The 12,239-nt window shown below is 33.5% G+C and overlaps 1 protein-coding gene across 1 annotated transcript; it reads left to right on the top strand.

Annotated features, from left to right (window-relative positions):
- The first annotated feature begins 2,028 nt into the window (after positions 1-2,028).
- Positions 2,029-8,465, top strand: LOC122019047 (NDR1/HIN1-like protein 2). The gene is made up of 3 exons (XM_042576555.1): positions 2,029-2,676; positions 8,225-8,296; positions 8,406-8,465. The coding sequence occupies exons 1-3, from the start codon at positions 2,029-2,031 to the stop codon at positions 8,463-8,465; spliced, it is 780 nt and encodes a 259-aa protein (XP_042432489.1).
- The last annotated feature ends 3,774 nt before the right edge of the window (positions 8,466-12,239 follow it).

Below are 12,239 nucleotides of genomic sequence, written 5' to 3'. Positions count from 1 at the left end.
TATTCTTTTATATCACTTCTCTCTTCTTGTTCTCTCTCATCATATTTTCTCTCTCATCATTTTATCACATACTTTCTCTCTCCTTAATCTCTCATTTCACACTCTCTTTCCTTTTTTTCTCATCATACTTTCTCTCTCATCATACTTTCTCTCTCCTCAATCTCTTCTATCGCACTCTCTTTCTTCTTTTTTTTCTCATCACACTTTCTCTCTCATCACACTTTCTCTCTCCTCAATCTCTTTCATCACACTCTCTTTTCTCTTTTCTCTCTCATCACACTTTCTCTCTCATCACACTCTCTTTTCTCTTTTTTCTCAGCACACTTTCTCTCTCATCACACTTTCTCTTTCCTCAATCTCTCTTGTCACTAGAGCTGTCAGACGGGCCAACCCATGACGGGGCGGGTCGGCCCGTGGCGGGCTAACCATTTGGCGGGGCGGGGCGGGCCAACCCGCCAACTTGGCGGGTTGGGAAATTTCCAACCCAACCCATTCTAAGGCGGGTTGCGGGTTTGGCGGGCCAACCCGCGGGCCCATCAAAAATTTTTAAAAAATATTTCATATCTTCAACATTTTACTTCTAAAAAGTTTTCTACAATTAAATGTATACATAAACATGTATTTTAAATATAAATAAACACAAACAAGTACTTTTGTTGGATGAAAAATACTATTTTTATTTCAAAATTATAACAAAGAAAGATAATAAATTGGCTTAAAACTTAGCTTACATGTATTTTTCAACCCGCGGGCCAACCCAAGCCCGAGCGGGCCGACCCGCGCGGGTCGGCCCACGGCGGACTTGGGTTGATAAAATTCCAACCCAACCCGCTTAAATTATTTGGCAGGGCGGGCCAACCCGACGGGCCCGACCCAAATTGACGGCTCTACTTGTCACACTCCCTCCTTTTTTCCTCAACACACTCTCTCTCATCATTCTTTCTCTCTCCTCAATCTCTCCCATCATACTCACTGTTCTCTTTTTTCTCATCACACTTTCTCTCTCATCATACTTTCTCTCTCACCATACTTTCTCTCTCCTTAATCTCTCTCATCACACACTCTCTCCTCAATTTTTCTCATTATATTTTCTCTCTCTTCATCCTCTCCCATCATACTTTCTCTTACATCATATTTTCTCTCTCATCTTCTCTCATCATGCTTTCTCCCATCATACTCTCTTTTCTCATTTTCTCTCATTACACTTTCTCTCTCTTCATTCTTTCTTTCACACTTTCTCTCTCATCATACTTTCTCTCTCATCATTCTCTTTCATCATATTTTTCTCTTACATTTATCTTTATCTCAAATCTAATTTTTTTCTCTTATTTTCCTTTAAGGGTAAAAAAGGAAATTTTGTTTTATTCCGATAGAAGATATGCAACTAACCAAACATTGCTTTTAAGAGTGATATCCATATTCATACTCATTCCCATTCCATAATACAATGATTCCTATTCCAATTCCTATTCCTATGAATGAACCAAACGCCCCCTAAGATGAGAGGCCATAAATGCTGAGTCAAAGAGGCCAAACTGAGCCACCATCCAACCAATCTGCCATTAAGTAGGATATAACAGAAAAGACCACAATTGTATGGACTGAAGTTATACAATTCAATCCACTGTCCTACATAGTCCTCCTATAAATCATATTTATAGGAGATCGAATATTTATTCTACCCCTTTTTAATATTTTCTATATTAATACTTTTTTATCATCATTTGTTTTTTAAAAAATTAAAATTATAAAAAGGGATAGAATAAATATTCGATCTCCTATAAATATGAGGGCGGAATATATATAAAATTTGACCGACTAATTGTCATCCATAATCCCAGCAGAACCGGGCGGTTATCCACAGCTAAATCTGGTCACATATTTATCCTCTTATTTAATTCTAAATTGGAAGAAATTTCTATTTATTTTTTTTCTTATATAAATTAGGTTTTTTTTTTCTGGAAGAAACATCGCTTGGCCGAACCGCGTACGCGATTGGATTTGTTGAGTCACTTGCTTTAATTTGCCATGAGTTCCTCCGCCAGCAATCCCAAGACTGCCGTCGTCACCGGCTATCCCAACACTGCCGTCGTCATCGGCTGCCCCGTCCCCGCCTCCGGATCGAACGGCTCCCCTCCCCCGCGACCCTTCTACCCTCCTCCTCCTCCTCCTCCCCCAGCGTACGCTCCTCCTCCTCCCCGCTCCCGCTACACCACCATATGCATATTCCTTACCCGCCATTGGATCCTCGCCATGGGGGTCTTCATGTCCCTCGTCTTCCTCGCCGTTGTCCTCATGATTCCCGTCCTCGTCCCCGTCCCCGTCCCCCGCATGCCCGAGTTCGCCGTCTCTTCCGCTTGCGTCACTGGCTTCAACCTCTCCTCCGCTCAACAGCAGCAGTTGTCCGCTTCCTTCGACCTCAACCTCACCGTCCACAGCCCCAACCGTCTGATGCGCATCTACTACGAGCAAGTCACCGCCAGCGTGCTATATGCATCCGACATCTTGTCCGAAAACACTCTCGCACCCTTCGATCAAGGGAAGGGCGAAACCACCGTTCTCAGAGTTCGGTTGGCGGTGGTCGGGGAGTACGTCAATTCCGATGTGGCGAGGGGGATCGAGTCGGACCGTGGGCGAGATGGTGCAGTAGGATTCAATGTTAGGGTTTTCTCCTGGGTTATATTTCGATCGGGAGCACGGACGACCAGATGGTCTATCTTGAGTGTTCACTGTGATGACGTTCTGATTGGGTTCGGGAATGGTACGGCTAGCACCGGTTGTCTGCTTGGCTCGGCACCAAAGAAGTGTATTGTAATCTCTGACTAAGTAGGTGTGTGAATACTAATTACCTTGTTAACCTCTTTACTATATATATTAATAGTATTATTTACCTTGTTCAACCTCTTTATTTTAATCTTATTTTTATTAATTAATTATATGAGTCTGAATACTTAGTCTCTTTTTCTTCATCCAATTATTATATTTAGGATCTATAATCTCTGAGGCTGATTGGGACAAGACATAGACAAGGAGACTCTATGCTTTAGATCAACTCAAAATACCAAAGGTTATTACTTCGAGTGTAGATTTATCATCTTTTCATCTGGGACATTCATCTTCTAATTTTTATTTGTGACACTCTTATTTAGGTCATGTTTCAGAGTTTCGTTTGCAGTTTTTAATTTTTATAAGAGTATTAGAATCTTCAAAAAGTTATGATATTTTTTATTGTAGTGGTTGTAAACTGATCAAATTTTCTGTCTTACAATTTTCTAAAAGTTTTTTTTTCTTCTGTTTCATTTGATTTTATCCATTTTAATATATGAAAACTCTCTCTTATTCTTACAGGAGGTTCAAGGTATTATGTTTCATTTATTGATAATTACACTCGTTACTTTTGGATATATTTTATGAAAGACAGATAAATTATTTTTCATATTTACTTATTTCTGATAGTACTATTCATCAAATTTCATGTATAAATACTCCTGAACATAATGGTATGACTGAACAGAAACATAGACATCTTGTTGAAACAACTCGTTTATTTTTATTATTTATTAGTGTTCTTTGTACCTTTGGAGGGACTGTAAACAATCTTAGGGGGCGTTTGGTATGAGCATGGGAATGAGAATCGGAATGAGAATCATTGTATTGTGGAATGGGAATAGGTATGAGTATGGATATCACTCTTAAAAGTAATGTTTGGTTAGTTGCATACTTTCTATCTGAATAAATTAATATTTCTTTTTTTACCTTTAAAGGAAAATAAGAGAAAAAAATTAGATGTGAGAGAAAGATGAATGTGAGATAAAAATATAATGAGAGAGAAAGTATGATGAGAGAGAAAATGTGATGAGCAAGAATGAAGAGAGAGAAAGTGTGATGAGAGAAAATGAGAAAAGAGAGTGTAATAGAAGAGAGCATGATGAGAGATAAAATATGATGTGAGAGAAATTATGATGGGAGAGGATGAAGAGATAGAAAATGTAATGAGAAAAAATGAGGGGAGAGAGAGTGTGTGATGAGAGAGATTGAGGAGAAAATGTAATGAGAAAAAATGAGGGGAGAGAGAGTGTGTGATGAGAGAGATTGAGGAGAGAGAAAGTATGATGAGAGAGAAAGTGTAATGAGAAAAAAAGAAAACAGTGAGTGTGATGGGAGAGATGATGAGTTGAGGAAAAAAAGGAGGGAGTGACAAGAGAGATTGAGGAGAGAGAAAGTGTGAGAGTGAAAGTGTGATGAGAAAAAAAAAAGAGAAAAGAGAGTGTGATGAGAGAGATTGAGGTGAGAGAAAGTGTGATGAGAGAGAGTATGATGAAAAAAAGAAAGAAGAGAGTGTGATGGAAGAGATTGAGGAGAGAGAAAGTATGATGAGAGAGAGTATGATGAAAAAAAGAAAGAAAAGAGTGTGATGGAAGAGATTGAGGAGAGAGAAAGTGTGATGAGAGAGAAAGTGTAATGAGAAAAAAGAGGAAAGAGAGTGTGATAGGAGAGAGAAAGTGTGTGATAAAATGATGAGAGAGAAAATATGATGAGGGAGAACAAGGAGAGAGAAGTGATATGAAGAAAAAATAAATAAATAAATTTTGATATTTGATATTAAGGGAGAAAATTTTAATTTTAGGTCAAGGGTATTTTTGGAATAAGAGAATATTTTGATTGATGAAAATAGGGTAATGGCTCATTGAAGGGGAGGTACATGGGAATGAGTTATTACTTAATTTCAAGGATTCATTCCCTTATTCCTATTCCTATAATCCAAACATTAACAATGACAATCAATGATTCCTATTCCCATTCCCCATTCCTACTTCCTTAAATCAAACGCCCCCTTAGTATTTTTGTAGCTAAAATGCAAATAAGACTATTGTATTAAATGATCTCTATCTAGTAACATTTATTTTTTAATTAATTTTTGAAAACTCTTTATTCGATTGTCCAATTTGTAGACTCTAAAAAATATTAATTACATATTGAAAGGAGAACCATATTTTTAAGTATAGATAATTTTTATAGTTAAAATAGTACTAAAATATTGTAAATGGTTTTGTTTTTAAAGCTCAATCAACAAATATAATCTTTATCTCTATACCTACTCGATGAATTTAGATCAGATCCAATCGTTCCAATCCAATTTAAATTCCGTATTTTTATTTAATTTCATGTTGGACGATTCAATTTGTTTATTTTATTTAATATTTAACAAAATTTATAACAAATTGAGAATTCTAAATCTATCATACTAAACTAATTTTTGAGTCCATCTAGAAAGTGGACTTTGAGTCGAGCACCTCGTGAGCCTCAACTCATGTCCGGATATTGGCCGGAAGAAACATAACGTGAAGTGTGTAAGATATAACATAGATGGTGACTGAGTGTAGGGCCTTACTTGTTGCTTGTGTTGGTATTTAGTTATTCGATGCGTAGTGGAAGGTGCAAAAATAAGATTCAGCGGACTTTTAAAAAAATATCACAACAAAAGCATTTTGTTTAAATCGAATAAATGATCTTATTTAATTATAAGAATTTTTACAAATTCTCTTATAATTCAACAATGAAACATTATAATATTTTATTTATAATTCTATAAAAAATATTAGAATAGTTATCAGATATCTTTTGGATCTTAAGTTTGTGTCTAAGATTCCCAGGTCGACGTGTCATGAACTTCTTCACCGATTCTTCGAATCAATCGATAGATAAAAGTGTGAGCTAACTCTCTTAACTTTTTTCACAAATCAACTATAGAATTTTTTACAAAAATTTTCTTATCGAGAGAGAGGAGGAGGGACATGTATTATATAGCATGATAGAGAGGGAATTGTGCATTATAAAGTGGGAGAAAAAAATTGTATTATAGATTTTATTAGAATATTTATAATATTATAAACATTTGATTTCTCCCTTTATAGGTCTGCTGTAATCAAATTAATATTCCCTCTAGTTTAAATAATAAACAATTTTACTATTTAATGAATTTTATGAGAATAAATAATTAATCAAATTAATTATTTAAAAGCATCCATTGAAGATGATTCCAATAAATTTAGATAAAATTAATTAAAGTTCTTTAATTAATTATCTAATTCATTAACTCTAAGATTATTCCACTAAAATTTGAAATTGCACTCTTGCGAATTATGGAACATGTTTACTCAAAATATTTGAACAGTTTATTAATATAATCATTTACATGTCAATCAACTATTTATTCATGGTTCACAAAATAGAGCTGGGTGAAATTATCGTTTACCTCTATGTTTGTGTTTAAAATCTTAAGTACCATTGATTCACTAGTGAACAGTTAATTCATACTCTAATTATGAATTAGAGCACTCAAACTGTTCAATGCCAAAATCAACACTCAAAAGAACTATTTTAGCATCCTTTCGGAAGTTACAGATTTCATATCTCTAAATTATATTCCCAGTTGAATGTATAACTGAGTCTCCAAAATATATGCATTACATCTATTATTAAAACAGATTTTAACAAACAAATCAAGACACTTGTTAATACAAACAATGAGTCTATGACTACTTCAAGATTTAAATTGATCTACATATGATCATCTTAGCGATGTTGATTTGAGTCTTTGTAATGATACTTTAAACATAGACTGTTAAATGACATCGGATTCTTGTCCTATATAATCATATTATATACAATATCCTTGCTTAATGTCACTATATTGACTGTCCAGGTAAGACTATCATATTCATAATGTTAGCAAACTGTATTAATGATTATCAATTAAAAATTCATACTTTAATCAAGCATAGACATTTTAAATATATTATTTATTATTTTAATCCTCTTGTATGTAATAATCTTATATACTAAAATTATAATTACAACAATATATTATGGATTTTATATAGATATTTATTTTTATATAAGTAAACATAAAAGAATCAAACAATAAAATAAATATTTCTTTTATTTAAATCAGTAATTAATAATAAATATTTATTTTATGGGCATATTCCTAATTAATATATATATATATATATATATATATATAGAGAGAGAGAGAGAGAGAGAGAGAGAGAGAGAGAGAGAGAGAGAGCTATTTTATAATTAGGATGGATATGAGAAAGGATACCCAACTCATAATTTTGTTTAGCATCTAGCAACCTCCCTAACTTGATTATTCTAACCTCTTCTCTGAGACAGGGTCGACCCTGAGGCATATTACCGGGGGCGACGACCTAGGACCCTCGATTTTTAGGGGCCCCAAATTTGATATGCATATACAATATATATTATATATAATTAGATTGTTTTAATAAAAACCAAAAAATATTTTATTGGATTATTTTAATAAAGGTCAAAAATATATATATACAACATATTGTTTTAATAAAAGTAAAAAAATATATTTCCATTAAAATTTAAGAACAAAATCTAAAAAAGAAAAGAAAAAAAGAATGTAAGCGATATTTTTTTCCCTTTTCAAGACTATATTTCTTGTACAACTCTTTCTTTATTAATTTGTTTACAAAAATCAAAAGACTCTGAAGAGTAAAGTTTGAATCATGAACGCTAATTTTCTCTCTTCTTCTCCTTTGAATCTCTTCTAATTAAATTAGAAAAGTCTATTCTCCAATTAAAATTTTAGTTTCTATCAATATCATCATTCATCAATATATAAACTTACAACATAAGTTACCTACTTATCTATATTTTTTCTTATTGTCAATATTCAATATTAATTTTTAATATTATATTAGAGTCTAATATTTTATAATTTTTCTTATAGATTTAAAAGAGTTTAAATAAATCATCATAATTTTAATTATTATAGAATAAATTATATCGATTGTTTCAACCACAAACCAGAGTTTATTACTCTTTAACTATTATTTTCACTACTTGTGTTTGTTTCGTTGCTAGCTTTGTTGTTAGTTTTATGTGTTTTATTTGCATTTGAAATTTGTAGTATAAATATGTTTATTAAGAAATATCAATCTAGGAGTAAAAAAAAAATTAAAACGGATTATTAAAACTCACAAAGGTGTTCTTCATAAGTTTTTTTAAAGTTAGCTCTTTAATTGAAGATTCAGTTGATGAATTATAAGAAAAAAGTCAAGAAAAACTAAATGATCATGCAACAAATGAGCAACAATCGAGTAATCAAGAAGAACTAAATGATTTTACAATCAATGAGTGAGAAGAATTAAGAGAAAATGATGATCATAGTCCTGCAACGAATGATCAGGAAGAATTGAGAGAAAATGATGATAATGATTTGAATGTAAACAACTTGACAATTTTATGCATCGAAAATGAGGTATTAGAAAAACTTGATTTTGAAAACTTTATTGTTGATTTTGCTTCTCAAAATGCTAGATGATCTAGATTTTTTCAATGATTATTCATACTTGTTTTTTTATTTGCAGGTATATCACTTTTTGGAGAAACTTGGGAAACATATTTTTATATGGTGTTACATTTTTTAAAGAATCTTGAGAAATATATTTTATATGGAGTTTATCATATTTTAAATAAAATATATTAATTTTTAAATTTTCTATTAAACTCTATTCAAATTGTATGTTAGTAAAAAAATTTTCCTTTAGAGCTCACTTTTCTCTTTTCGCCAAGGGTCCCTAAAAATTAGGGCCGATCCTGCTATGAGAATGTGGTATGGCAGGATCAGTTTTTTGCTCGCAAAGCAAACCAAGACTTCCAATTTGTAACTTGTCGATCAACATGCATAATATTTTTGACAAGTTACAATGACAACATGATAGTTTGAAAATTCCATTAATAATGATATAAATTCTATTAATTCAATAGAGTGCAATTCCTGCCCATATCTTTTGCCGTCATTTATTATATGAGTGTTACATGTATAAATTATAATACTAATTATATGAGTGTTACATGTATATCTGTGTTTTTTTATACATTAACAATGTGTGATATTTTTTATACATTAATAATCTGTGATTTTTTTATACAGTAAAAATCTGTGATATAATCTGCGATTTTTTTCCTCTTAAAATGATTTTATGCATTAAAACATGTGATTTTTTTTATATATCTTACTATTTTATTAAAAATCTCCCTCCTTTACTAACTAATTTTGGTGAAGCTTAAAATGTATTTACGTTAATGTTCTTTTTTCTATTTATACTAAAAATAATTCCAAGGTTTATTAGTAATTCCACAAGCGAAACAATCAATGATCTAGAGTTCGAGACTTAGCTACAACGTATTATTATGAATTTTTTTTATTATTAATTTTTTTTGTTGTTTTATATAAAAAAAATATAATTCTCTTTAGTCCCATATCTTAGAATTGACAATACTATGATCAAAAAAAACTTCTATAAATATTTTAAGCTAACGATATTAAAAATATATTTTTCTTAGTTTTTTTTACTAAGACAAGTATAATATTAAATTAAAATAATATTAGTTTGTTGTTGGAATTCTCTAACGTCATTATTGTATGGGTCTGACCAATCTTACCCATTCTTAGTTTATAAGAGTGACACTAGAAAATTCAAACAATTCGAATTTTCAAAGACCCAAATAATTTATATATTATTATATTACACACGCAATACGTGTGCACGATCATACTAGTATACATTAAAATCTGTGATTTATTTCCCCTTAAAATCACATATTTATTTCCTTAAAATTATATTTTTTTTTTTCGTGTCCCTCTAGGGTAAAAGCTCAGCTTGGCCGAACCGCTTGCGTCATTGCATCCATCTCTTCACAGCTGCGTTCTCTCGGATTTCTCAATGAGTTCCTACGCTGGCAATCCCGAGACTGCCGTCGTCACCGGCTACCCCGTCTACCCTCCTCCTCCTCCTCCTCCTCCTTCTCCTCCCCCGCGACCCTTCTACCCTCCTCCTCCTCCTTCTCCTCCTCCGGCCGACGCTGCCCCTTCCCGCTTCGAAACCTTCTTGGATAGCCACTACTTCCTCATCGCCTTGGCGGTCTTAAGCTTCCTCGTCACCCTCTACGTTGTCATCAGCAGTCTCGTCCTCGGGCCCCGCATGCCCGAGTTCACCGTCTCTTCCGCTTGCGTCACTGGCTTCAACCTCTCCGCTCAACAGCAGCAGTTATCCGCTTCCTTCGACCTCAACCTCACCGTCCACAGCCCCAACCGTGAGATGCGCATCTACTACGAGCACGTCACCGCCAGCGTGCTATATGCCTCCGACATCTTGTCCGAAAACACTCTCGCACCCTTCTATCAAGGGACGGGCGAAACCACCGTTCTCAGAGTTCGATTGGCGGCGCTCGGGGAGTACGTCAATTCCGATGTGGCGAGGGGGATCGAGTCGGACCGTGGGCGAGGTGATGGTACAGTAGGATTCAATCTTAGGGTTTTATCCTTGTTAGATTTCGATCCTGGTCAACGAGCACCAGTTGGTCTACCTTGAGTGTTTATTGCGATGATGTTCTGATTGGGTTCGGGAATGGTACGGCTACCACTGGTTGTCTGCTTGGCTCGGCACCAAAGAAGTGTGTGGTAATCTCAGACTCTAAAAGGTGTGTGACTACTAATTAATTACCTTGTTCAACTTCTTTACCATATATTTATGCTATTAATTATAGAGTTTAATTCTGCGACGTTCTTCTATCTTGATGCTATACAGATGCTAAAAGTTTTCCTGAAATTAATATGATTTTTAATGTCCATTATTTCTCTTAGGTATATCATGAATGCTATATATGGCAGTTATTCGTCTCTTGGTCAACTATTTGCTCTTAGATGTATGACTACTGCTTGACGGTTGCTACGGTTAATTTTAACAAACCATCTTGAGTTTCACCATCCACTTTGAAAATGTTGTTAAGGCCATTTTAGATCCACTACAAAGTGCTATGGTTAAAATTAATTGACTATATGTTCGATTAATTAATTAATAAATGTGCACGAAGTTCCTGTTGGTACGGATTGGACCACATGAGATCAATTGTACGAAACTTTATTGTATTTTTGCAAGAGGTTGTTTTTGCTATTCAAATTCATAATTTCAAGGTATATGGTGCGTCAGGTTCTCCTCCTGCAATTAATTAGTTAATCCTAGAGAAAATATACACAGCAGTTATTTACTTGAGAAAGGTAGACGAAGTTGGAAACAATGAGAGAAATGATTAAATATGCCAGTTCAAATTTTGAATGGACGGGGCTCGATCACTTGCGAACTAGATTTTGATTCTTTCTCCTTTCGCCTTTAAGGTTAAATATGCCAATTCAAATTTTTATTCATTTTCAATATGGATGATTGAGTAAGATATTAATTGTTGTCTTTCTCTTATCTCATTTCTTTATTATTAAAGTCAACCTCTCTTGACTTTCTGATACAGTTGACACGCTTAATTGAACCCAACATGGCTGGGTCGTATGGACAAGCATGGCTGAGGGAGCTTTGATCCACATCTTTAGATTTTTTTTCTTAATTGATGATCCGTTTATTAAATTTAGTTAAAACTTTGTTCTTAATTCTAGCTTCCCTTAATATTAGGAACTAAGTCTTTGTTTTGGCTCTAAGAACTATATAAACTTATTTAAATAATGTTTAGGATAAATTTTTGAATATTGAATCAATTTATTTCGCTTAAATCACATTACGACTACATCCTCAAATTTTCTGATAAGAATTTAAGCCTAGTTTTCGGTTTTTCTTTTTATTATTTCTCTTTTGTTTTCTCATTAATCCCTCTGAAATTTCACATCCGAGAATAATTTATATTCTGCTCAGCGTCGATTAGTATTAGAGTCCATTAATATCCAATGGAGGGTCATTGTGGACGTGGACATGATCGAAATAGGCAATTTTTGATTGAGGAAATGCAGTACCGCAATCGTAACATTTAACATATAATGATAATTGAGGATTTATAGAAGCAAGTTGTAAAATTAACCCAACGTCTGGCAGTGCGAGATTTTAAAGATTTTAAGATCTCTGATTTTAACTTTGAGTCTACTTTTGAGAACTCGTATCACCATCGTACTACGTATCGTGAACATCATTATCGAGAGGAACGATATGAGGACTTTGGTTTCTGAGTAATCTTCCTGATTTTAGGCACCTTACAAGCGAAAGACTTCATTAATTGGATCAATAAAGTAGGGACAATTTTTTAATATAAAAAAGTACTTGATCTCGGCAATATAAAATTGGTCGTTATCAAGTTAAATGACTGAGCATCAGTATGGTGGGAGCAACTTCAACGATCACAAGAGAGACAAGGTAAATCCA

Source organism: Zingiber officinale, chromosome 9A, assembly GCF_018446385.1.
Source record: "Zingiber officinale cultivar Zhangliang chromosome 9A, Zo_v1.1, whole genome shotgun sequence".
Lineage (NCBI taxonomy): Eukaryota > Viridiplantae > Streptophyta > Magnoliopsida > Zingiberales > Zingiberaceae > Zingiber > Zingiber officinale.
The sequence above is the reverse complement of the archived record's forward strand: the minus strand, read 5'-3'. Positions and strand labels throughout refer to the sequence as shown.